This window comes from Bubalus bubalis, chromosome 4 (genome assembly GCF_019923935.1).
Source record: "Bubalus bubalis isolate 160015118507 breed Murrah chromosome 4, NDDB_SH_1, whole genome shotgun sequence".
Taxonomy (NCBI): Eukaryota; Metazoa; Chordata; class Mammalia; order Artiodactyla; family Bovidae; genus Bubalus; species Bubalus bubalis.
Genome location: NC_059160.1, coordinates 6,396,341 through 6,423,211, shown reverse-complemented (window position 1 = coordinate 6,423,211; position 26,871 = coordinate 6,396,341). Strand labels below are relative to the sequence as shown.

The 26,871-nt window shown below is 49.0% G+C and overlaps 2 protein-coding genes across 2 annotated transcripts; one reads left to right on the top strand and one right to left on the bottom strand.

Annotated features, from left to right (window-relative positions):
• Positions 1-17,847: 17,847 nt before the first annotated feature.
• On the bottom strand, positions 17,848-19,518 carry LOC112584433 (translation initiation factor IF-2). Its single transcript, XM_025282744.3, has 2 exons — positions 19,152-19,518; positions 17,848-18,417 (listed from the first exon to the last, which is right to left on the bottom strand). The coding sequence occupies exons 1-2, from the start codon at positions 19,396-19,398 to the stop codon at positions 18,158-18,160; spliced, it is 507 nt and encodes a 168-aa protein (XP_025138529.1). The 5' UTR covers positions 19,399-19,518; the 3' UTR covers positions 17,848-18,157.
• Positions 19,519-24,389: 4,871 nt separating this feature from the next.
• LOC112584432 (60S ribosomal protein L17-like) lies at positions 24,390-25,125 on the top strand. The gene has a single exon (XM_044942471.2). The coding sequence runs from the start codon at positions 24,566-24,568 to the stop codon at positions 25,118-25,120; it is 555 nt and encodes a 184-aa protein (XP_044798406.2). The 5' UTR covers positions 24,390-24,565; the 3' UTR covers positions 25,121-25,125.
• The last annotated feature ends 1,746 nt before the right edge of the window (positions 25,126-26,871 follow it).

Here is a 26,871-nt window from a genome sequence, read left to right as displayed (position 1 = left end):
GGACCTGGCGCTCATCACCCCCGATCATGGCCTACACCCATCTCTACCTCACAGTAGGGAGCATCCACCTCTGACCCTCGCTGGGCTCCTGGGTCCAGCCCGTGGCAGAGAAAAGGGTTATAAGTCATGTATAACTGGGGTCCCCAGGGGAGACAGGGTGGCCGTCTGCTGGTCTGGGTGGTCCAGCATCCATTCCCACTTCTGATAACTGCACCCCGATTTCCTTTGGGGAACCGCCCCTGCCCCACAGACTCCACTCCCAACTCTGGGGGCGGGCACAGGATTCGGGTCTGGGCACTGGCTGTGCAGTGCTCGCCAGCACAGTGATGGCCCCACACTCTGCTCCCAGAGCGCGGAAGGTGCCATGGATGCTGGTGGCCTGCTCATCGGGGGAGGATGAGGACAAGACCCGGTAAATGCGGGACGGGAGCTCTCTGGCACTTACTGGTCTTAGGAGCCACCGACTGTCCCAAACTAGAGGCGACTCGCCCAGCCCCTCACACGAGAGGGGGAGAAATGGAGGCTTAGTGATGCTCAGTCCCACGCAGAGAATCACAGTCGAGGCGGGACTAGAACTCGGCTCTCACACCAGCCCACATGCAACTAGACATCAGGGTTGCAATTTCTCCAGTGTTTCCCTCCCACTGGCCCTGGGAGCCAGGACCCAGCTCTGGACTCAGCAGATGCAAGCGACTACCTGACCTCCACTTCTGTGATGTCACTTAATTTAAAAAGAATGATTTAAAAATTTTAAAATAATTTGTTTTGGCCTTGCCGCATGGCCTGCGGGATCTTAGTTCTCCGACCAGGGATCGGACCTGAGCCACCTGCAGTGGAAGTGCAGAGTCTTAACCACCGGACTGCCAGGGAAGTCCTCTCTTCTTTTTCTTAATTTATTTTATTCATTTGGCTGTGCTGGGTCTCGGTCTCAGCACGTGGGGTCTTTGATCTTCACGGTGGCCTGTGAGATCTAGTTTTATGACCAGGGATCAAACCTGGGCTCTCCTCCACATTCCCTGCATCGGGAATGGGGAGTCGTAGCCACTGGACCACCAGGGAAGTCCCCGACAGGTCACCTAAGGCCAGGGGCCTCAGTTTCCTCACCTGTGGGAGGGGAGTGCGGAGGCTGCCCTGGGTACCACGTGCATCTCGACCTGCACATGGCCCTTGCTGGCTCTGCTATCGGCTGGGGGCAGTGTAGGGTTTGGAAACCAATGCCTGTGTGCAGATATGCATAGGAAGGATGGAGGAGACACTGCCAGAGGGTCCTTCTCCTTCCTGGAGAGCCCCAGGACTGCAGAGGTAGCAGCTGGCGGAACCTTGTTCTCTGACATGGAGGGCGGACCCTGACTGGAGAGGAGAGAAGAGCCTTGAAGCAAAGGATGGCGCCTTCCAAAGATTTCTCCAAACAACCAATTGGCAATCCGTCGATGCCGCAACCCCACCCGCCTCTTCCTCCTTTCTGTCCCCTCCTACCCCTTCCTCTCCCCTGCTGCCCCACCAGGTCTGTGTCTCTCTCCATCTCCTTCCCTCTCAAACAACCCCAGGGTGCCCTTTTTGGTCCTTGACCCCGTGATTCTGCATAGGGGCAGGGGTGCAATGGGAGGACACAGAGATGGACAGGGGCCAAAGGCCAGGTTGACAGCACTCAAAGGACCAGATAAGCAGCTGCTTCCCCTCACCCCAAGGAAGCTCTTCCCCAAGCTAGGGACCCAAAGGCCCCAATTGGCACCTGCGCCCCATATCAAGTCAAAGACACCAGGAGACTTAGGGCTGGGGACCTGGCGGAGGTGGGGGTGCCACGGGTGACAGAAGAGATGGGGGAGGACTTCCCTTGTGGTCCAGGGCTTAAGACTCTGCCCTTCCATTGCAGGGGGCTGGGGCTCCACCTCTGGTTGGGGAACAAGATCCCACATGACAAAAAGGCACGGCCAAAATACAAATAAATAAAATGGTTAATTAAAAAAAAGAGAGAGATCAAAGAGTCAACTGCTTCCTTCTGCTGGAGGAAGATGCATCTCCTCGGCTGGGGTCAGCGTGTTTCTCAGTTCAGCCTGATCCCCAGTGAGGGCTGTAGGGTCATTCCCGCTCCCCTGTTTAACCTTCAGAAAAAGTAAGGGACTTGTCCAAGGGGCCATTCTAGAGGCACTGGGGCGGGAGGGTGTGTGCAGGTCTGCCCAGCCCCGCTCGAATTGCTCTGTGACTTTAGGCAACTCCCCTTCCTTTGTTGGGCCTCAGGTTCCTCCTGCACCATGGGGAAGGGAGAGCCGGACTGACCGAAAGTTCTAACTGTGGGAACACAGGGTCCGTGCTGATCTACCTCCCTGATAAGTTAATGGCTGAGCAGATATGGAGGCTATATACCGAGGGATCCCGGGGCAGGTCACCCAGCCAGGAAATGGAGTATAGAATTCAAACCCAGGTCCCTGCTGACAGCTTCTGTTCCGCCACTGATTGGCTCTGTGACCTTGGGCCTGGGCCTGCCCCCATGCCCTTTACATTAATAAAATTGAGGCAGGTGGGCTTTTGATCTTAGAATTCAGACCCTCCTTGGTGTGAAAAATCAATATCTCCAGCTTCCAAACCCTACTCGGAGGATCTGCTGTCCGGTCCTCCCGCGCACCCCATCCCCACTCTTTTAGGGCATAAATGATTTCTACTCAAGAAATAAGACGGATGGATGCTAAAAGGCAGTGATCCTGGTACAAGTGGCTGTTTTCAGAGCAGAGGTTACAAAATATTCCCCCTCCAAAGCCTGTAAGTTGTTCCGAGGACAGAAATTCCTGAAGCCAGACTCTAGCAGGCAGCGTCTTGCTCTTGGGGGGTTATGACAGATGGAAAAATAGGAGGAGGAGCCCTCTGTTTCCAAGAGGAATGAGGCACATTCTTAGTTCTGAGTCTTCCCTCTTCTACTGATGTCAGACTGAGCCATGAGGGAAAGGAAAAAAATAAACCACAAGCTACAGCATTAGGGAAAGAAACCAGGAGTGGGACAAATTCATAAACTCCAAGTCACATGTAAGTGTTGCACAAGGCACCTGAGACCAGCAGATATGGCAGTGGGGGTGGGGAAGAGTGTGGGACCAGGGGTACTCAGTAGTGCTGGATCATAGCAATCGCCACTTCTAAAAGGAAGACGAGGGACTGCCCCATTGGTCCAGTAGTTAAGACTCTGCTTTCAATGCAGGGGGCATGGGTGTGATCTCTGGTTGGGGAACTAAGATCCCACATGCCATGCGGTGTGACCAAAAAATAAACAAATTAAAAAAAGGAAGACGAATAAGACAGGAGCCAAGGGCTTAATGAACCAGGAGGGTTCAAGGTTGGAGGTGGTGGCCTCTTGAATCAGGCTGGGTTCTGAGAGGCAACAGAAGGGAAGCTGCAGAGGAAGATCGTATATTAAAGGAACAATCCATTCCTGTAAAAACAGAAGGAGTCTTTCAGTAGAGAAATCTAGAGAACGATCCTGGCCTGTCTCCCAATTTCCATCAAAACCTCCTGTTAGTTGCTGGTCCAGGAAAATTCTGCTAATTCAAATAGAGGGGAAAAAAAAATTGTTAAAGGCATAAACACAACATCCATCCAAAGATGCTACGTGAATGAAGAGGGAAAGGAACACTGGTGTTCCCTTATGTAAAAAGATGAGTCACTATAAAAATATCGCCACAAAACAAACAAAAATTCTAATCCAAAATGGCAGCATAATTGAAAACAATTAAAATAAAAAACCCTGAGAAAAAAGTAATTCCTGCTTGAAGGAAGACCAGAAAGCAGAAATACAAGAACTGGAGAAGTTCTTGAAAAAGATATGAAGACAACAGGTGAGAATTGATAGACCTCAGGAAAGAACTAGAAGAAAAAGACAAAAACATTTCAGAAATGAAGACCAAACTACAAGAAACCCAGGGAGAACAGACACGAAGTACAGTAAGAGGTACAGGGATTAAAATGAGAAAAGGGAACAAAACCAAATAGAAATAAAGAGATGAAAGAATTCAAGAAGATGGAGAAAAGATGTAAAGGAGGTACAACAAATGCATAACTAGGGTTTCTAAAGAAGAAGATGAAAACAATGGCCCAGAATAAATATTTAAAATTATAATTCAGGAAAACTTTTCTGTAATAAGGGAAGATTTCATTTCATGAATCAAAACAGTACTCCATGTAATACTGGAGATCAGTGACCCAGAATGGTAAGTCCCAAGACATTTTCTAGCAAAATGAATGAACTTTATAAAGACACAAGAATAAATCTTTGGGCAGCTACCTGTGGCTCAGATGGTAAAGAATCTGCCTGCAATATAGGAGACCCAGGTTCGATCTCTGGGTTGGGAAGACCCCCTGGAGGAGGTATTCTTGCCTGGAGAATCCCAGGGACAGAGGACCCTGGAGGGATACAGTCCCGTAGGGTCACAAAGAGTCAGACACGATTGAGTGACGGAGCACGCACACAGAAAGACCTATGAAGGAAACAGAATCAGGCTGGTATCAGATTTCTCAGCAGACACTCAATGAAAGATAGTGGAGCAACACCTACAGGATCCTGCAGGAAAGAAATTGTGAGCCAAAAATATATGGCATCCCTTCGTATCCACGAAGGGAAGTGGTTCCAGGACCCCCACAGCCACTAAAATCCACAGATGCTCAAGTCTATGACATAAAATGGTGTGTTGCTGCTGCTGCTAAGTCGCTTCAGTCGTGTCCGACTCTGTGCGACCCCAGAGACAGCAGTCCACCAGGCTCCGCCGTCCCTGGGATTCTCCAGGCAAGAACACTGGAGTGGGTTGCCATTTCCTTCTCCAATGCATGGATGTGAAAATTGAAAGTGAAGTCGCTCAGTTGTGTCCGACTCTTAGCGACCCCATGGACTGCAGCCTACCAGGCTCCTCCGTCCATGGGATTTTCCAGGCAAGAGTACTGGAGTGGGGTGCCATCGCCTTCTCCGAAAATGGTGTAGCATTTGCTTATAAGCTAGACACATTTCCCAAATTCTCTAAATCATCTCTAGATTATCTACTATACCCAATATAAAGTGAAAAGTGAAAGTGTCAGTCGCTCAGTAATGTAAATGCTACATTAATAGTTGCAAGTGTGCAGTACAGTCAGGTTTTCCTTTTTGGAATGTTCTGGAATTTTTTTCCTTTTAAGAATTTAGACCCACAGTTGGTTGAATCTGTGGATGTGGAACCCAGAGATTTGGAGGGTTGAGTGTATAGCCAAGCTGTTCTTTAAAGGTTACACACCAAGTTTCAAAATATAAGGACTTGGGCAATAATGTATTATGAGTAATAAGCACAGCAAACTGAATGGTGACTGGGCTAACTTTAGTAACAGCACTGAATATATTTAACTTCAGCTCCTCTCCATCCCCCAAAAAGGCAGGAATAAGGATGACAGGATGGAACAACAGTGGTGTCTAGTCAGATAATGTAAGAATTGGTAGGACAGGCAAAAAGAAGGTGGAAAGTAGAACAAGCTCTGGTTGCCTCATCTCTAACTGCTAGGGGGTAAAAACTAGAGAGGTAAAAGTTTGAGCATATTTAGAGTGCAAAGGTGATACGAAGAAGGATAATACTACCTAGTGTTATTGCATCTAATGAGATGAACCATCATGAACCACTAAAAAATAAAAACGCTGCCAATTAAGCAAAGCCACTCTGCTTTCTTATTATGCAGGAGTTTTCTTTTGCAAGAATTTTTTCTTAAGTTAGATTTTTAAATCACCTATCACATCTGTGCATACATAGGATGGAAGGAAGGAAGGAATGGTTTGAAGGAAGGAATTCCATAGGAAGGAATATAAGTGAAATAAATCGAGAAAGGTGTTCCTGGAAGTTCACCACACGTAAAACCCGATTCTTCTGAATGATTTCACCTCAGTGTCACTGTCTGTGCTTTCCCACACGGCAGCATCAGGTCCAGTTTACATGACTGAACTTGAGTGGGGACCATTTTGGTAGCTGTGGGGGCTCCCTGCGTGGATACTAAGGGGGCAACCATATGTTAATCTTTGGCTCACACTTTCCATCAACTGTGGGTGGCACAACACTTCTGCAGAGCGCTTCACTCTTGCCTCAAGAGGTTTTTTCCGAGCTGCGGACATCTCTTCAGGTGATCATGTCACTGAATGAGCAGCAAGTGGCAAATGTCAGAAACACTGCCTGACTGAGAGCTTCCAGAAGCACTGGATGGAAACAATATACACCTTACTCAGCACACTATCGGCTGAAATGAGCAGTGACTAGAGAAAGGGGAGGATGGAGAAGAAGCAAGTTAAATGTATTGTTATTCATATAAGAGAAACAATAGATACCATCTAAAGAAAGAAGGGACTAAGAGGATTATATGAAGGATAAATATAAAAAAATGGAGCCACTCAAACAAATTACAAGCTTTCCCAAATATCAGAAAGATTCCTATTTTTTTGTTTTGGGTTGTTTGTTTGTTTGTTTTCATCAGAATATAGCCCTCCCAGGGGCTTCCCTGGTGGTCCAGTGGCTAAGACTGTGCTCCCAAGGCAGGGGGCCTGGGTTCAGTCCCTGGTTAGGGAACTAGATCCCACATGTCACAACGTAAGATCCCACATGCTGCAACTAAGGATCTCTCATGCTTGCAACTAAGACCCAGTAGGGCCAAACAAGTAAATACATACGTGTATATATTATATACAAAAAGGAATGCAGCCCTCCCACAAGCACAAAGGCATGCACACATATGGACACAGCATGACTGGAAAGATCACAGACCTCAGCCATATCAATAAATATAAACAGATTTAACTTATCTATACAAAGGAAAAGGTTTTTTTAGTTTAGATCCAAGCAAATTCCAACTCTATCTTGTGTTTGAGAGACATACATCAAAAAAGTGATTTAGAAGGTTAAAAGTTAAAGAATGAGCAAACCTTTAAAGACACATACAAACAAAAACAAAGCTGAAGCCATAATCTGAGTATCTGACAATGGGAGTTAAAGCCAGGCATCTCTAAATGAGCCAAAGAAAGGCCACCTATAGGGCTACGTGGTATAATCCACAAGGCATCAAACACACTGCAGCAATTTTCAGAAGAAATTACAGGGATGTCAGGATAAACAGATGGCAACACACTAATAACAGACTGTAATTCACCTTTCTGAGTCCAAGAAACAAGTAGATCAAACACAAAATAATTCAGAAGATCTACAAAATAATCAAGAAGTACTACTCTATATCAAATTCTTGATCCTAATAATAATTCACTTTCAAGAGAACATTTATGAAAATTGAAAACCTCAACAAAACCCATAAACATAAAAAATACATTTTATAAATACAAAGCAGTGTATGACGAGAAATTAACGTAAAAGTTAGGAAATTTTTTTTAAAAACAAAACCTCTCTCTTGGACAATTCTTGAGCCAAAAGGGAAGTACAAATGGGATCTGTGGCATTTCTAGAAAACAACCATATCAAGATACCAAGAATCTGAATCTACAAGACACAGCTGCAGATTTATCAGAAGAATGTTTATAGCCTCCAATCATGTGACAAGTAAAACAGGGCCGATAAGAAGAAAGCAAGCAGCAGGCGAAAAATGGGAGAAAAAAAACCTAAACATTTCCTTAAAATGTTAGAAAATAAACAAGAAGACCAAGGAAAGAAAAATTACAGTAGAAAAAAGTCAGGAAGCAGATAAGCAGTGGAACTAAGACATAAGGCCAAAAAACGGGCTCTTTGGAAAAAATTCAATGAAATATATAAATCACAATTAACCTAATTAAGAAGACAAGAGAATTGAGGAGATGAGTGAGCACCCAGTGCAAACTAAGTCATGCCAAATGGGAAAGGAACCAAAGAAGCAGAGGAAAACTTTTTTTTTTAATCGTAAGATAGTGCTTTGCAAATAACATTTGAAACCTGAGAAAAATAATTTCTAGACAAATGTAATAAATCAAGACTGCTCCCAGAACAGTCAGTCTAGACAGGCCAACTTTTACATAAGAAATAGAATTATACAAGATCATTAAGAAACCAAAGGAACAAGACATTTTTAGAGAGGAATTTTACGAATTTACATAACAGAAGATCTCAATGCTTTCAAAGGTGTTAAACAGCAAAATATAATATGAAGGAACACTTTAAAAAAATTTAAGTATGGTGGTTTATTCACTAAGTCATATCGGAGTCTTGCAATCCCATGGACTGTAGCCCGCCAGGCTCCTCCATCCATGGGATTTTCCAGGCAAGAATCCTGGAGTCGATTGTCACTTCCTTCTCCAGGGTACCTTCCTGACCCAGGGATCGAATCCAGGTCTCCTGCATTGCCAGGTGGATGGATTCTTTACTGACTGAGCCACCAGAGAAGTCTAAGTTAAGTATAAAGAATTTAAATTAGTATAATATAGACATCAAAACCTGACAAAGATTGCACAAGACAGTCTACTGCCCAATATCACTTATGAATACTACTGTAAAAATCCTAAATAAAAAAAGCAGACAGAATTCAACAGCACATCAAAAGGATGAAAAATCAAAACCATGTGGGTTGGGACTTCCTAGGTGGTCCAGTGGCTAAGACTCCACACTCCCAACGCAGGGGGCCCTGGGTCAATCCCTGGTCAGGGAACTAGATCCCACATGCCATAACAAAACAAGACCAAACCAAGTGGGTTTTATTCTTGGAATGCAAGGATGGTTCAATATTAGGATGTCTTTAATATAATTCACCATATTCATAGATCTAAGGAGAAAAACCATACTATTATCCTCCAGAAATGCTAAAGTAATTTGACAAGGTTTCCAATACTTTCTGCATAAATTAGGACTCAATGGATACTTCCTTAAGAAAATTATACATCGAAGCCAAGAGCCAGCTTCATACAGGAGTGTGAACACTCAGCTAGAGGGAACTCTAGCTGAAGACAGGAAAAGGACAAAGTGTCCAGCACCCTCACAGGCACTGGAGGTGTTCATCAAAGCAACTCAACAAGAGAGAGAAATTAGAGCTATAAAAACTGAATGAAAGTGGAAGTTGCTCAGTTGTGTCCGACTCTTTGCCACCCCATGGTCTGCAGCCCGCCAGTCTCCTCTGTCCATGGAATACTGCAGGCAAGAATACTAGAGTGGGTTGCCATGCCCTTTTGCAGATCTTCCTGACCCAGGGATCGAACCTGGGTCTCTGACATTGCAGGTGGATTCTTTACTATCTGAGCTACCAGTGAAGCTATGATACAAACAGGGGGCAAACCAACCCCCTCACCAAACCTCAAATAGAAAAAGCTAAAATTACTGCTATTTTTATACAATACTACTATATACCTAGAAAAGTCAAGAGAAACTGTTGAAAAACTCCTGCTAATAAAGAAATACCATACGGTGATAGGAAACAGACAGACACATACACAAATATAAAAAAGCAGCTAGAAGCAGAAGATACAATGAAGAGACTCCTACTCACAACCACCATCACAATACTTAGGGTTACAGTTAACAAAAGATGTTCAACAGTCATGTGAACAACAATCTAAAGCCGCTGACAATACAAAGTACACGTGAACAAGTGGAAACTTGCACCATGTTTTTGGACAGAAGATTCAGCTTTTTAAAGATGTCGATGTTCTCTTAGCTGATGGATAAACTGCACTCGGTTCTGCAGTTCAACAAACTGATTCTAAAGTTTATCTAGAAAAAATAAGCAAGGGACGTCCCTGGTGGTACAGTGGTAAAGAATCTGCCTGCTCTTGTAGGGGACATAGATTCAGTCCCTGGCCTGGGAAGATCACATACGACAGGGCAACTAAGCCCATGAGCCACAACTTCTGAAGCCCATGTACCTAGAGCCTGTGCTCTGCAACAGTAGAGGCCACGCAGCGAGAAGCCTGAGCCCAGCAACTAGAGAGTAACCCCCACTCGCTGCAACTAGAGAAACGAAGACTCAGCACAGCCAAATAGAGAAATAAAATAAAATAAAATTTAACAAAGAAAAATAAGCAAAAACCTACAGGAAAACTCTGAGGAAAGGAAGACATGAAGAAGGACTGGTCTTTCAGAGACTGACACATGAAGCACCAATAATTAAAAGAACCTAGTTTTTGCATATAAACAGGGGAATGAAACAAATCACAGAAAGAGTATGGTATTTGCATATCCAACACAGGCAGCATCTACAAATGCGCCAGTAAAAATGGATCTTTTAACACAGCTGTTGGGCAAGCAGGAAAGCCAGAAGGGAAAAAGAACCAGATGAGTTGATATCTCAGAATATGCCCAGGATAAATCCCAAATGTAATAATAAATGTTTCAGACAAAACACAAGTGAATTCCTTCATAAACAGAGTTGGGAAGGTTTTCTTAATTATGCATGAAATCTAGAAGTCATGAAAAGAAAAAATTTCCCTGCAACCTTTCGCCAAATACCAAGAAAGTAAAAAACACAAGTGAGAGCTTGTGATGGCTTTTGTTTCTCTCAGATCCCAGACATCTCGTTTTTCTAACTTAGAAAGCAATCCCACAAATCAAGGGGAAAAAATGAACAATCCAAAAGAAAATGAGCCAAGGTCACATCACACTCACCCACCCACACACACACTGATGCTTAAACAGATAAGCAAGATGGGGGAGCTTTTTGTAAGTAAGAAAAATGTAGGTCAAAACAGTCAGATAGCATCTCTCACCCATCAGATTTGCAAGAATCTAAAACTTCCACAACACATCCTTCAGGCAAGGCTCTGAGGAAACGGGCATAATACAGTGCTGGTAGGGGTGGAGGGTAAGGGACCAACATCTATCAAAATTACACATTCACGTACCCTTTCGCCTCACAGTCCCACTCTGTGAATTTATCCTACAGATAAGTGATATTTGTACCGGTCACAAGTTTGTTTGCAACCGCAAAGATTAGAAACAACCCAAGGTCTTCCTTGAAGGGACTGGTTAAACACACAGTGACCCTGCTATCTTGGAAAACAATGTCCGCTCCCAGGGGGCCAGGAACAAGGTCACTCTGACTCATCACATGGCCAGCACAGACCCTAGCACATCAAAGGTGCTTAATGCATATTTTCTGAAAGAATGCATGAATGATCCCTAAACTGCCCAGAAAGCCAGGATCAAATGAGTAACTAATCTAGGGGAGTGGCATCTGCAAACCAGCAAACCCTGAGCCCGCGCAGAGGACAACGGTCAGGATGTGTAACTGACGTGTCCCGCCTCACCATCCAAGGGCACAAAATATGGTCGCATGCCGTGTCCCTTCATATTCAAGTGCCTGAGTATGCACCTGTCCCAGGAGAGAAAGGTGACCTTCCCAACACTACATGGCTAGTACCCGTGGGGGGGAGGGGTCGAGGGGGGTGGCACCAGGATCTACTCTCAGGTATGTCTGCATCTGAAAGTCTCAGAGGCTTTTTTCTTCCCTGAGGCCATCCCAGCCCCCCAAGGTCACTCTGCAGTAGAGCCTGGGCTCCGGCTCTCAGGATCAGGGTGAAGTCACCTTCTGCTCAGTGCAGGGAATGGTAACTCACCACAGATCTGGACACCCAGACATCTGCTCTTAGTGACCCTGGACTGGGAGGACCAGGGGCGGGGGTGCGGAATGGTTATGGTTGGCTTCTCTTGAAAAGCTGACATGTGTGCAGACGCCAGAAGGAGGTGAGGCACCAGCTGGATGGATTTCTGGGGAAAGGGTGCCCAGGGAAGAAAGTCAGCGAGTGCAAAGGCTCTGAGACACATGTGCCTGAGGGACTGACCGTGGAGTCACCAAAGTACCAGGAGAGGCCAGAGAGATAGAGGGGACACTGGGCTGGGGTGGGGAGCGGGCTTGAGGGCCACAGGGAGGACTTGACAACTGATTGGCAGGGGGTGCCACTGGGCAATGTTGAAGAGGAAAGGGTTATAGCTTGACTTTTTTTGGGGGGGTCACCCTGTGTGGCTTGTGGAATCCTAGCTCCCCACCTTGGCAGTGAGAGCCCCAAATCCTAACCACTGGACTGCCAGGGAATTCCCTAGTGTGACTAATGTTTTAAAGAAATCTTTAAGATCTGGCTGCTTTTTGAGTCTAAATCACAGGGGATGTGTAGCAACAGGAATGTGTCACTGGGCTCATGTGATGATTCGGGGAGAGGGAAGTAGAGAGAGGGAAGTGGGGGCACAGCTCCGCTAAACAGATTTCCCCTCTACCCCTCTTTCCCTCTCCCCAGCCCAGCCCAGCTCTCTCCATCTCTCGGTCCCAGGGACGCACCACCCCAGCCGCCTCCCGCTGCAGCCCCACACAAGCCCGCAGACCCCACAGTGCTGGGATCCTGCAAGCTCTGCCTCCCCAGCCCTGCCCGCTCGGGCGCATGACCTCCAGACTAGCCGAGCTGACGTCTGCCCTATTGCTCAAGCCACCAGGCTCTGGAAATTCCAAGCTTCTGAAACCCACTCTTTCCTCTTCCCAAAACATCCCTCCATGCTCCCTTGCCCAGGAACTTCCTGAGCAGAAAAGGTACGAAGGAAGTTTTGCCATCTGTCTGGAACACACCGCCTACCAGGCACCCCACTGAACACCACGTGCCCTGGGTCTCCATGTCCACCGCGGTGGCCCCTCTTACAAATGAAAAACTCAGGTGCAGAGCAAAGGGGCTGCTGGGCTAGTGAAGCGGGGAGGCGGGATGGGCACCACCCAGGTATGTGTGCCCCCGTCTCTCCTCACCTAGGAAGCCACCCAGACATTGACGCTTACTGTGGCTGGGCCCCCATTTCTGCACACTTACACCAGGAGGAGCTCGTGGCTACCTTCCAAAGGAGTGTGAACAGCACTCACCACAAACCCTGTGCTCCCCCGTAGCCCAGACCCCTGGCAGACCGTCAGAGCCCCTGAGCAAGTCCTATGGGGGAACCACCGGGGTGAATTTGGTCTTGGAGCGAACTGGGATTGCAGGAAAGTGGGCACCAAGCCAGATGCTGCCCACTCAGCCTGATATTAAATCAGGGAGGGCCTGGCATACAGCAGGTGCACGATAAGTGCATGATGCCTGACAGTGGTGAGGAATACAGGACAGCCATCCCGATATATCCTCAATGCCTTTGAAAATGATGGTTAAAAACATGCAAGAAAACCCAGCTCTTCTCTATTGCTCAAGGCACCAGGCTCTGGGAACACCAAGTTTCTGAAACAAGCTCTTCCTTCTTCCCAAAATGTCCCTCCACCTTCCCGACCCAGCAACCTCTCAACCATCATGGGGAAGACGAGCTGCCATTTGCCAAGAATCCATCAAAATACTGTCATGGTTTTCTTCATACCTTTGAGTATTGCCTCTGTGTTTCCACAGCGAGTATACACAGACACTTAGCCAACAGTGGGATCATGGTTGGTAGGGCTCCCAGTTTTTCGAGAGGGATGTGTGTGTATGTGTGTGTGTGCGCGTGCATGCCTGGGGGGCAGGGGAGGGGACATCCAGTCACCACTCTCAGTGAACAGCTCTTGCTTTGCTCTTTATCTTGAAGGTTTGAGGTGAGGGTATGTGACACGTCAGCATTTTGGCATATGTATTCCAGTCCTTTCTGCCTCCTCCACTCACACGGAGCAGTGTTTACGCAGGCTGTGTCCAGGAGGCGCACAGAAAGTGATCCTTACCCACACTGTTCTACACCTTGTTTTATTTTTCACTTAAAAATATGTGGGGCCCCTGTCTCCTAAAACCAGGTGGTGGTGGTTACATAATCAGACCCATTTCCTAAAACTCATCAAGCTGGACGCATGCAATGGGCTGTAAATTCTACCTGGAATTAAACTCTTTGGAAAGGCACACGCTGTGCCTCTATTATGTCAGTAGACACAGCTCCACACCCTACTTCTCCAGGGTTACCCACCTTGACTGCTGGAGGGGCTTCCCCCTGTGAGCCCCTCTGTGGCTGAGCCCCCTGTGGCTCTGCTGGTAAAGCATCCACCTGCAATGCACAGACCCAGGTTCGATCTCTGGGTTGGGAAGATCCCCTGGAGAAGAGAAACACTACCCACTCCAGTAATCTGGCCTGGAGAATTCCATGGACTATGGGGTCGCACAAAGTCAGACTCAACTGAGCAACTTTCACTTTGCATTTTGACTGCTGGAAATGTGGCTTCTTTTTGCTTTTATAGACAACACTGTGGTATCTCAGCACTTAGATCTCTCAACACATCCTTAATTACTTCTGCAGGACCCTTCCTAGAAATGAACTGCTTAGGTCAAAGGAAATGCCAATCTGTTCTCGATACAGGTCATCACTAGTCTCGAGAACTTAAAAAGTCCAAGTTCTCTCCAGTGTCAGGGTTGGTCCTCCTTCCCATCCTCTCATTGGAAGAGAGACGGGTGTGGCCAAGTTAGCATTTATTAAAAGCTCCCCGTCAGGAATGGAGCTATGTGGTTTAATAATAACAATGGTGTATATTTCCTGAGGGCTTACCATGCACAGCCACTGGTTAGAGTGGTTTTTCCTTCAGTAACTCATGTAATCTTCCCAGTAGTTGCGTGAGGCAGGTCCTCTTATTATCGATTACAGTTTAAGATTGGAAACCGAGGCCCAGCTGGGACTCACACACCCTCTGCCAGGTGAAATAACTCTGTCTGTAGCCCAGTCCTGTTCAGCTGGGACTGCACTGTGGCCGGGGGCTCAGATCTTGCTGTGGTCAAGAGGAGGTGGCTGACTCTCAGCTCCTCATCTGTAAGATGGGGCTGACAGCTCAAGAGGGCTGAGGGGGTTTAAAAAAAAGATCAGGTTAACAAAAGCCCTGGAATCAGGTGGGGGCTTGATCAATGGGAAGAAAAGTGAAAGTGTTAGTCATGTCCGACTCTTTGCGACCTCATAGACTGTAGCCCACCAGGCTCCTCTGTCCATGGAATTCTCCAGGCAAGGATACTGGAGTGGGTTGCCATGCCCTTTTCCAGGGGATGTTCTGGATGCAGGGATCGAACCCAGGTCTTCTGCACTGAAGGTGGATTCTTTACTGTCTGAGCCAGTAGCCTGCCCTCAAATCAGGAGATTGCCTTGGAAGCTTCTGTAAAAAAGCAGCTGGTGACTACAGACACCCGGGGTGGGGTGGGGGTGTCTCTGGGCTCCATAGTTGTATCTGGGACGATGGCGTCTGCACTTTGAAATCAAGCTGTTCATGGACTGTAAGGACTACTTTTCTGTTTTACCTTCACGTCTACCCAGCAACTCAGACTCTGCACAGGTGTGACATCCAGAAGGCCCTGCTGCCCCTGCAGCACTTGGTTCCTGCTGGGTGAGAAGAGAGTTTGGGGCAGTGCCCGGAGTGGAAGGGGCCCTCCCAGTCCCTGTGGCCAGCTCTGCAGAACTGGAAGCTCCTGGCCCCACTGGGGTCTGTCCAGAGGGAAGACAAACAGAGGCAGGCAGGAGAGGAAGGGATGCTCACTCACCAAGCTCTAGACACAGGAAGATGGGTACTGTTTCTCGCTAGCTACTAGAGATGGAGGCTCGGGGAGGACTCTCAAGGGCAGGTGGTGAGTGCAGGGGGAACTCTTCAAGGTACTTCTCCTCCCTCAGTGTCAATGGGGGTGATAACACCTCCTACCTCCCAGGGAAACAAGGAGGACTCAAGGGAAATGAGGTTGGCAAACAGCATAGGGTGCTGGGGGCCTCAGGTCCAGAACCCGCCGATGATGCTTTTTTTTTACTTTCTTCTCTGGGAAGATCAAAGCCCATTCATAAGATGCCCTCCCAGCCCCTCCCTCACACCCCCTGTCCTCACCCGCTCAGAAGGCCCCCCACTGGACCAGTTCCAGCCCTCTCCTGCCTCCAACATCCTCTGGGACTTCATCTCCTGACCTGCCCCTCCCTCTTCAGGGACTTCAGCCACTCCCTCGCCTGGCTCTTTCCCATCAGCTTATAAATGCAGCCAAGTCTCCCTTATCCAAAAGCACAGATACAGTAAAATAAAAAATTTAAATGTGTTGCTCAAATACACACACCATCAGCAGCAAAAATAGTAATAGCCTAGTCACAACCTGGGAGAAGATCTTTGCCACCAACAGACCAGACAAGGGGCAAACGTCTCACTGATGAACTCAAACAAGTGAATAAGAATCACCCAAAGATACTAGATGTTCATACTCTTTGACCCCAGTAATTTCATTTCCAGGAAATAACAGGAAATGCACGTTCACAGCCTAAGGAAGTACACAACGAACGGCACAGTTCCTCTGGAGAGCCCGCTGACGCTACACAGACTACCAGGTAATTCCCTCTCCAGAAAAAAATATCTGGCAATGCATAAATTTATCTATGAACTCAATGTAACACCATCTAAAAGAGCCATATATTAAAAAAACACCCAACAAAACCTAAATGTCAAATGAAACTCATTGACTAAATATGACGTCACAATGTCTAAGCATTGAAAAATATGAAAAAAGAATTAGAGAAAGACGAGGAATTTGCAACGTTTGTATAAACAAGGTATCCAAATATGTTGTTTAGTCGCTCAGTCGTGTCTGATTCTTTACTACCCCATAAACTGTAGCCCACCAGGCTCCCCTGTCTGTGGGATTTCCCAGGCAAGAGTACTGGAGTGGGTTGCCATTTCTTTCTCCAGGGGATCTTCCTGACCCAGGGATGGAGCCTGAGTCTCCTGCATTGTCAGGCAGATTGTTTATCACTGAGCTACCAGGGAAGCCCATTCAAATATGTACCAATGGGTTTTTTTAAAAGTCTGGCAAATTTTAACAATAGTTATATCCAGGTGATAACTGGTGGCTCAGATGGTCGTTCGATCCCTGGGTTGGAAGATCTCCTGGAGGAGGGCATGGCAACCCACTCCAGTATTCTTGCCTGGAGAATCCCCATGGACAGAGGAGCTTGGCGTATATATGGTCCATGGGGTCACAGAGTCGGACATGACTGAGTGACTAAGCACAGCACATCTCCAAGTGATGTGAATATGGAATTTCCCCCCCTACTTTCAGTTCATTCATTCAAGCAAAAGGCAGTAAACACCTACTATGTCAGGCTTGCAAGTTTCCTCCCTCCAGGAGCTTCCAATCTGGAGAGGAGGAGGAAGGCAACAGAATGCAGGGCAGGTCAGTCAACAGGAGGTAAGGGCGTACCTCCGAGCGTAGTAATGAGCACAGCTTGGGTGGCCAGATTGAAGGTGGAACCATCCCCACTGGGAGGTGCAGCAGCTGGTGGGGTGGGGGGGGGGCGGGGTTTGGGGCGGGGAAGAGCTATTTTCACAGATTAAGCTCCCCTTTTCTCATCCACTCCTCTTCCCATCTGATTACAAATGCCCCCGGCAGCCACCTTGTCTCACTCTGCCCTGGGACCAACTCAGACCCACAGGGAACAGCATTCTCTGCTGCCCTGGGTCCCTGAAGAGCTGGACCTCCATGGCCCCATGGAAGGGGCTGAAGGGGGCCAACTTGATGATGCAGTGTGTCACAACTTCCTTAAGTTCCAAGTAAGTCACTTTCCCAAGGCAGCTCAGCTGATAAAGAATCAGCCTGCAATGCAGGAGACCCTGGTTTAGTTCCTGGGTTGGGAAGTTCCCCTGGAGAAGGGACAGGCTACCCACTCCAGAATTCTTGTCTGGAGAATCCCCACGGACAGAGGAGCCTGGCGGGCTACAGTCCATGGGGGTCTCAAAGAGTTGGGATCCGGAGGAGCAACCAAGCAGAAGTCACTTTGAAAGACGCTGCCAGCCCTCGCACACAGCAGGAGCAAGTCCACTAGCCTAGGCAGCTCTACGGCTTCAACGGGTACAAGGAAGCAAAACTAAATGGTAAAGAATTTCCACTTCGTGTTTGTGCTCTAATATGGGGTGGCCATAGCGAACAAGCAGGGACAGGCATGAGGGGCACTGGAAACAGGCTTGGAAGGAAAAGGAGCAACTGAGAAGGTTCCATCTTGACTCTCCTTTTTTATTTTTTATCTGGGCCTGATTTGGCTGCCGGGCTCTTTGGCTGTGGGAACAGGGATGCGAGCAGGAGGGGACAGTCGCGGCCAGCCTGGGCCCTGCTTTGTCCCTCTGGGCAGGGTGATTCCCCTATCTTGGGGAGGTGGTAACAAAGGCAGAGTCCTTGGGCAGCTGGGGTGGGGCTGGAGAGGGTGCCGGAGGGGTAGCACACCAGGTGCCCCGGGGGGGTTGATGGAGGAGGGCACGAAGGAGCCCAGAGACCCCCAAAGGGCCACCACGGAGCCGTCGCTCACTCCGTATTTGGCGGAGACCAAAAGGGTGTCCTCCAGAGAGAGGGCAGCGAGGTCAAGGGAGGTCCTAACCCTCTCAGAGCTGGGGGCTCGGCTGCTTCCGGCCGGGAGGTGGGAACCTCTGCCCCGCACGTGTCAGAAGCGGAAACTGAGGCCGGGGACTCGGCTAGGGCCCAGGGGCGTGGACTGAGACTGGACATCCCCGGAAAGAGCCTCTGCCAGGGCACCACAGCTCCCGCTGGGACTCGACGTTTCCCATCTGGAGGAGAGAAGCACGCCGGAAAGAGGGGGTGGTTTGCGGATCCGGATCCCCAGGACGGAGCGCTTAGACCCTGCTCTCCCTACTTCCCAGTTCCGACCCGGGCGGTCCCTCCATCTGGAGAGAGCCCTTCCCCCCTTCGCCGTCCAAAGCCTCAGCATCCTCAAAGGCCCAGGGGGACGCCTCCCATCCCCCGGCAGACTACCCCCCGCCCCACTACCCCCCGCCCCGCAGCTGGCCGCTCCCCTCGACCCCTCTCCCCAGCGGCGCCCCTCGGGGCCAGGGATGATCGCGGCGGGCGGCGAGGCCTCCGGGACTTTTACGCGCCCCCAGGCAGAGCGGCGCGGCTCGCCCAAGGGCACAGCGCGGGCCAGGGGAGCCGGCCCTCGGACCCGGGCTTCTCGCCCCCACGGCCACTTTGCTCCTGCCGCGGGGACCACGGCCGGGGAGGCGCTGCCTGGAGGGCTCCCGGGCGGGGCGCGCTCTCCCTTCTCAGGCTGGGCTCCCAGCCCAGCCGCCGCGCTCAACTTCGGGTGCCTCTGGGGCGGAGGCGGCGGTCGGGGAAGCAGCGCGCACAGTCGGTGTGCACGAGAGCTACCCTCCCGAACAGGTGGTCCCGGCGGGCGGCAGCCGAACCCTCCGCAGCCCCTACCCCTTCCTTCTCTCGGAGTGCGCCTCCCCGCCCGGGCCCGGAGTGGCCCCCGGTCAGTGCCCCGGAGCCCAGCCACTCGTACCTCTGGCTCCTGCGACTCCGGCCGGCGGACAACGCGGCCCCGCGGGCCCGGCGGGCGGCAGGCGGCGGGCGGGCAGGGCCGGGAGGCCTGCGGGCGGAGCGCCGCTCCTCAGTCCCGGGGCTGCGTCAGCGCTGCCCCGCCCCGCCCCGCCCCGCCCCGAGGGGGTCCTGCGAGTCCACACCGCTCCCAGCGCCCGGGGCTGGACCCCCATCAGCCCGCGGGCCCACAGGTATGGAGCACTCCCCATGCCTCCCTGCCTTTCCCCCCATTTAACAGATGGGCCAAACGAGGCTCAGAGCGGTGACTTCCACGTCAAGCAGCTGGGCAAGGGCAGTAGCGGCATTTGAACTCGGGCCTGCCTGTTGCCTCTGTACCTCCTCCCTCCATCGCCGTGTGACCGGTGCTAAACGTTTTGCCTGCATCCATCCGGTGTTGCACAACCTTCCTGCTCTGTCCTTTTCCCTTTCACCCTCTGGTCCACTGCGCACGTGCCGGGGTGTTCTCACTTCCTTCTCACCCATCCTCTCACTCCGGATGACCAGGGGAAGCCCTCTCCACCGCAAGATCCCACCCTTCAAGCCGATGCTGATCAAGTGATTCTGCCCTCTTCCCACTCTCTCCAATCATTCCCATCTGTTCACACATGGTTACTTCTCCTATCCTAAAACCCAAACCAGAGGGAGGGTGGATAAAAACCACCAAAACCTCTCTTATGATCCCTCTGCCCTCTTCAGCTACTGCTGTCTCATTTCCCCTTCCCTTTACGCAAAAGCCCTCCAACAGCTGTTTCTCCAGGCTGTCTTCAGTCTCCCTCCTTCCATTCTCCTTAAAAACACATCTGATCGCGCTCTTGTCCCTCTTCCTACTTATCCCCCAGAACCGTCATGCGGGGGCTCCAGTGATGTACAGTCACTGGATACGGTGCTAAGTCTCCGTTTTGTCCTCCTGGTCCCTCCAGCAGGATTTGTCCCTGCTGCCCACTCCCTTTTCTCTGATGCACCCTCTTCTCTTGGCTGCCCTAACACCACACTTGCCTGGTTGTCCTCCTCCTCCTCGGTGACCCCCATTCTCCTCTGTAGCAGCCCCCAGCTTCTAAATGTCACCCCAACCTGCGGCTTCTATCTGCTGAGGACACCCGGCGGCCTGGCCCTCTTCCGAAGCTCACAGATCCGTGTGCTGGAGACCTCCCTTATCTTGCTCCATCCGACGTCCCTGTCTTCTTTCCCCAGAGTTGGCATCCTGCATCTTCCTCTCAGTTAATGAAAACTCCATTTTCTAGGTGGCGGTTGTCTAATCGCTAAGTTCTGTCCAACTCTTGAGTGACCCAGTGGACTGGAGCCCACCAAGCTCCTCTGTCTATGGGATTCTCCAGGCAAGAATACTGGAGTGGGTTGCCATTTCCCTCTCCAGAGTATCTTCCCAACCCAGGGATTGAACCCACGTCTCCAGCATTGACAGGAGGATTCTTTACCCCTGAGCCACCTGGGAAGCCCATTTTCTAGGTACTCCGGCTCCGGGCGATGGAGAAGGATAGGGATGCACGCAGTCCATGGGGTCGCAAAGAATCGGACACGACCGAGCAACTGAACAACAAAACAACTGGCAAAAAAAACCTGGCTTCCTCGCTCTGCCCACCACCACACACCCCACATCCACTCAACAGCGAATCCCATGGGCTCCACCTTGAAAACACACCCAGAAGCTGACATTCTCGCCCCACCCTCTTGTCCAAGCCACCTGCCCCTCCCCAGGCCCAGTGCAGGGGCCTCTTCACACTCTTATCCCTGCCTCCCCCAGCCCCCTGTCCAAACAGCAGCCAGAGGGATGTTGGCAGAACCAGATCCAGCTCACATCTCTCCTCTGTCCCACCCTCTCCAGCGAATTCAGTCCACCTCAGGCTCCTCACTGAACTCTGAAGAAGCACCTTACCCCTGTCCTTTAGCCACATCCCCTTCCTCTCCATGGGTCGGGTTAGCCACACTTGCCTCGCTGCTGGTTCTCTTCCCCTCCAGGGCCTTTGCTATTGCCACTCCTCTGCCTGAAACAGCCTTGACCACATATCCTTGCAGCTACTTCTCTCCATGTTCAAGCTTCGTGTTCTGCTCCTTTGTGAGACTTCCTTGACCTCCAGACACGCCTATCTTGCACTCCGCACTGCCTCCCTTCCTTGACCCCCCCCCCCCCACCACCACACTTATCAGCATCACCACATGGAACGCTTGTTTCGTGTTTCTCTCCTGCACTCATTTCATTGCCAACCCCGTGCCCTAGAATGTGAGTTCCCAGGGCAGGGGGTTTCTGCTGACTTATTATACTTGTTCCCTGCTGTGATTTCCTCCTGAAACGGTGTCTGGAACAGTAACTGGGCAACTCAGCAAACGTCTGTGGAGTGGATCAGCCTGTACCCCTTCACCGCTGCTATTGCAATACTTTTCCTTTATGTTGGCTTTGTGTGTGTGCTGAGTCGCTCAGTCATGTCCGACTCTTTGCGACCCCATGGACTATAGCCGCCAGGCTCCTCTGTCCATGGGGATTCTCCAGGCAAGAATACTGGAGTGGGTGGCCATGCCCTCCTCCAGGGGATCTTCCTGAACCAAGGATAGAACCTGCTGCCTTTCTTATGTCTCCTGCATTGGCAGGCAAGTTCTTTACCACTAGCACCACCTGGAAAGCCCCTTTTGATTCTAATAAACGTATTTTAAAAGGAAACTATGTTACTGCCCTAGGTGGAGCACAACTGCTGCTGCTGCTAAGTCGCTTCCGTCGTGTCCGATTCTGTGCGACCCCATAGACGGCAGCCCACCAGGCTCCCCCGTCCCTGGGATTCTCCAGGCAAGAACACTGGAGTGGGTTGCCATTGCCTTCTCCAATGCGTGAAAGTGAAGTCGCTCAGTCGTGTCCAACTCTTAGCTACCCCATGGACTGCAGCCTACCAGGCTCCTCCATCCATGGGATTTTCCAGGCAAGAGTACTGGAGTGGGGTGCCATTGCCTTCTATCACTAGCTTAAACATGAGAATAAAAGTGTTCTAAGGCTCTGGGGGTCCCATCGCCTGTCTAAGGGCTAAGCCACTTCCTGCCCTCTTCCTGTGAAAAAATGAGATTCACAAGGTGTAGAAAGGCGGTGAAGGCAGGCCAGCACCTAGTAGACACCAACTCTGGACCTGGACCTTAGCAGAGAATTAAAAAAAAAAAAAAAATCCAGAATCGAGAAGGCAATGGCTTTCTCCTGGAAGCCATCTCCAGTGCTGTGCTCAGATGTCCCCAGGGAATCTACCGCCTTGCAGCTTGACTAATTGAACAACAGCCCTCTGAGATCATGCCGTCATCACCCCCCTCATCTTATAGAGGAGAACGCTGAGGCCGAGGTGGAAGCCAGCCCAAGCTCACAGAGCATATTAAGGTGGGCAGAGACTAGAATTTGAATTTGCCAGATCCCAAGTCCTCAGTGGCCTTGAAGGCCAAGTCTCTTCTCATTTGATCTGACCTGGCTGCTGGGGCAGCTGTTGGGGGAGTTTGAGGGGGCTGGCCACAGTTTACCCATCTATAAAGTGCTACCTGAGAAGTACAGCCTGGCCCCCAGGGACTTTTGTTGAAGTCTGGGAGAGAAGGGTATCCTTTCTTCTGTGTGGGTGTGGGGTGTACTCTCTTTCTTCTGGAGAAGGAGTGGGGAGACCACAGCTGTGTTGCTGCCTGGCCACCGCAAGAAGGGAGGGTCCATCTCAGAACAGAGCCCATCCCCAGGGAGGCTAGACACAGGCGGGGGAACATCCCTGAAGCCTCTGTGTCCTTCAGGGCTCAATCTGATTGGCCCTCGGCTTCCCCTTTATACAGCTTGGTTTAACCAGATGGGCTGGATTCTTTCCCACTTGAACACAGAAGAATCCTAACTGATACAGCTCTCAATTAGGAGAGCTCTTAACTGCAGCACATTCTGCTCCACCTGGACCCCCTCCCATTTTAATAAAAAGGACAAGAAAACAAAAAGTCAAGTCTGCCCCCACCACTTACCCCATTACCTCCAGTTCTCTGCCGCCTCCAACCAGGTTTGTCCAGAGTCACCTCCACGTGCTGTTTCTGATCCTGCCCTTCCCAGTCTCCCTAGCTTGTTTTCTGCTTCCTCTCCTACTGACAGAATGTGGTCCACTGGAGAAGGGAATGGAAAACCACTTCAGTATTCTTGCCTTGAGAACCCCATGAACAGTATGAAAAGGCAAAATGATAGGATACTGAAAGATGAACCCCCCAGGTCAGTAGGTGCCCAACATGCTACTGGAGATCAGTGGAGAAATAACTCCAGAAAGAATGAACGGATGGAGCCAAAGCAAAAACAATACCCAGATGTGGATGTGGCTGGTGATAGAAGCAAGGTCCGATGCTGTAAAGAGCAATATTGCATAGGAACCTGGAATGTTAGGTCCATGAATCAAGGCAAATTGGAAGTGGTCAAACAGGAGATGTCAAGAGTGAACGTCGACATTCTAGGAATCAGTGAACTAAAATGGACTGGAATGGGTGAATTTAACTCAGATGACCATTATGTCTACTACTGTGGACAGGAATTCCTTAGAAGAAATGGAGTAGCCATCATAGTCAACAAAAGAGTCCAAAATTCAGTACTTGGATGCAATTTCAAAAATGACAGAATGATCTTTGTTTGTTTCCAAGGCAAACCATTCTATATGACAGTAATCCAAGCCTATGCCCCAACCAGTAACGCTGAAGAAGCTGAAGTACAGTGGTTCTATGAAGACCTACAAAACCTTTTAGAACTAACACCCAAAAAAGATGTCCTTTTCATTATAGGGGACTGGAATGCAAAAGTAGGAAGTCGAGAAACACCTGGAGTAACAGGCAAATTTGGCCTTGGAATACGGAATGAAGCAGAGCAAAGGCTAATAGAGTTTTGCCAAGAGAACTCACTGGTCATAGCAAACACCCTCTTCCAACAACACAAGAGAAGACTCTACACATGGACATCAGCAGATGGTCAACATCGAAATCAGATTGATTATATCCTTTGCAGCCAAAGATGGAGAGGCTCTATACAATCAGCAAAAACAAGACCGGGAGCTGACTGTGGCTCAGATCATGAACTTCTTATTGCCAAATTCAGACTTAAATTGAAGAAAGTAGGGAAAACCACTAGACCATTCAGGTATGACCTAAATCAAATCCCTTATGATTATACAGTGGAAGTGAGAAATAGATTTAAGGGACTAGATCTGATAGACAGAGTGCCTGATGAACTATGGACAGAGGTTCATGACATTGTACAGGAGACAGGGATCAAGGCCATCCCCATGGAAAAGAAATGCAAAAAAGCAAAATGGCTGTCTGGGAAGGCCTTACAAATAGCTGTGGGAAGAAGAGAAGCAGCCTTTTCCAGTAAGCGGCCTGAGGTGACCCCTAACAATGGTGTGCTATTCACTTGATCCAGAAAACCCCACAAAATCATGCAAATCAAGAGGTTTAAATCTTTGTGTTCACTTTAAGAACACTCGTGAAACTGCCCAGGCCATAAAGGGTATGCATATCCAAAAAGCCACCAAGTATCTGAAGGATGCCACTTTAAAGAAGCAATGTGTGCCATTCCGTTGTTACAACGGTGGAGTTGGTGGGTGTGCACAGGCCAAACAGTGGGGCTGGACGCAGGATCGGTGGCCCAAAGAGAGTGCTGAATTTTTACTACACATGCTCAAAAATGCAGAGAGTCATGCTGAACTTAAGGGCTTAGATGTAGATTCTCTGGTCATTGAGCACATCCAAGTGAACAAAGCCCCCAAGATGCGGCACAGGACTTACAGAGCTCACGGTTGGATCAACCCCTACAGGAGCTCTCCCTGCCACATTGAGATGATCCTTACTGAAAAAGAACAGATTGTTCCTAAACCAGAAGAGGAGGTTGCACAGAAGAAAAAGATATCCCAGAAGAAACTGAAGAAACAAACACTTATGGCCTGGGAATAAATGCCACAAAAAATAAATGCAAATAAAAGTAAAAACAAAAGAAAAGAAGCGAAAAGCAAAGAAGAAAAGGAAAGATATAAGCATCTGAAGGCAGAGTTCCAAAGAATAGCAAGGAGAGATAAGAAAGCCTTCCTCACCGATCAATGCAAAGAAATAGAGGAAAACAACAGAATGGGAAGGACTAGAGATGTCTTCAAGAAAATTAGAGATACTAAGGGAACATTTCATGCAAAGATGGGCTCGATAAAGGACAGAAATGGTATGGACCTGCAGAAGCAGAAGATTTTAAGAAGAGGTGGCAAGAATACACAGAAGAGCTGTACAAAAAAGATTTTCACGACCCAGATAATCACGATGGTGTGATCACTCACCTAGAGCCAGACATCCTGGAATGTGAAGTCAAGTGGGCCTTAGAAAGCATCACTATGAACAAAGCTAGTGGAAATGATGAAATTCCAGTGGAACTATTTCAAATCCTACAAGATGATGCTGTGAGAGTGCTGCACTCCATATGCCAGCAAATTTGGAAAACTCAGCAGTGGCCACAGGACTGGAAAAGTTTTCATTGCAATCCCAAAGAAAGGCAATGCCAAAGAATGCTCAAACTACCGCACAATTGCTCTCATCTCACACGCTAGTAAAATAATGGTCAAAATCTCCAAGCCAGGCTTCAGCAATACGTGAACTGTGAACTTCCACAGGTTCAAGCTGGTTTTTGAAAAGGCAGAGGAACCAGAGATCAAACGGCCAACATCCTCTGGATCATCAAAAAAGCAAGAGAGTTCTAGAAAAATATCTATTTCTGCTCTATTGACTATGCCAAAGCCTTTGACTGTGTGGATCACAATAAACTGTGGAAAATTCTGAAAGAGATGGGAATACCAGACCACCTGACCTGCCTCTTGAGAAACCTATATGCAGGTCAGGAAGCAACAATGACAACTGGACATGGAACAACAGACTGGTTCCAAATAGGAAATGGAGTACGTCAAGGCTATATGTTGTCACACTGCTTATTTAACTTCTATGCAGAGTACATCATGAGACACGCTGGGCTGGAAGAAGCACAAGCTAGAATCAAGATTGCCGGGAGAAATATCAATAACCTGAGATATGCAGATGACACCACCCTTATGGCAGAAAGTGAAGAGGTACTAAAAAGCCTCTTGATGAAAGTGAAAGTGGAGAGTGAAAAAGTTGGCTTAAAGCTCAACATTCAGAAAACGAAGATCATGGCATCCGGTCCCATCACTTCATGGGAAATAGATGGGGAAACAGTGGCTGACTTTCTTTTTCTGGGCTCCAAAATCACTGCAGATGGTGACTGCAGCCATGAAATTAAAAGACGCTTACTCCTTGGAAGGAAAGTTATGACCAACCTAGATAGCATATTAAAAAGCAGAGACATTACTTGGCCAACGAAGGACCGTCTAGTCAAAGCTATGGTTTTTCCAGTGGTCATGTATGGATGTGAGAGTTGGACTGTGAAGAAAGCTGAGCGCTGAAGAATTGATGCTTTTGAACTGTGGTGTTAGAGAAGATTCTTAAGAGTCCCTTGGACTGTAAGGAGATCCAACCAGTCCATTCTAAAGGAGATCAGTCCTGGATGTTCATTGGAAGGACTGATGCTAAAACCGAAACTCCAATACTTTGGCCACCTCATGGGAAGAGTTGACTCATTGGAAAAGACTCTGATGCTGGGAGGGATTGGGGGCAGGAGGAGAAGGGGACGACAGAGGGTGAGATGGCTG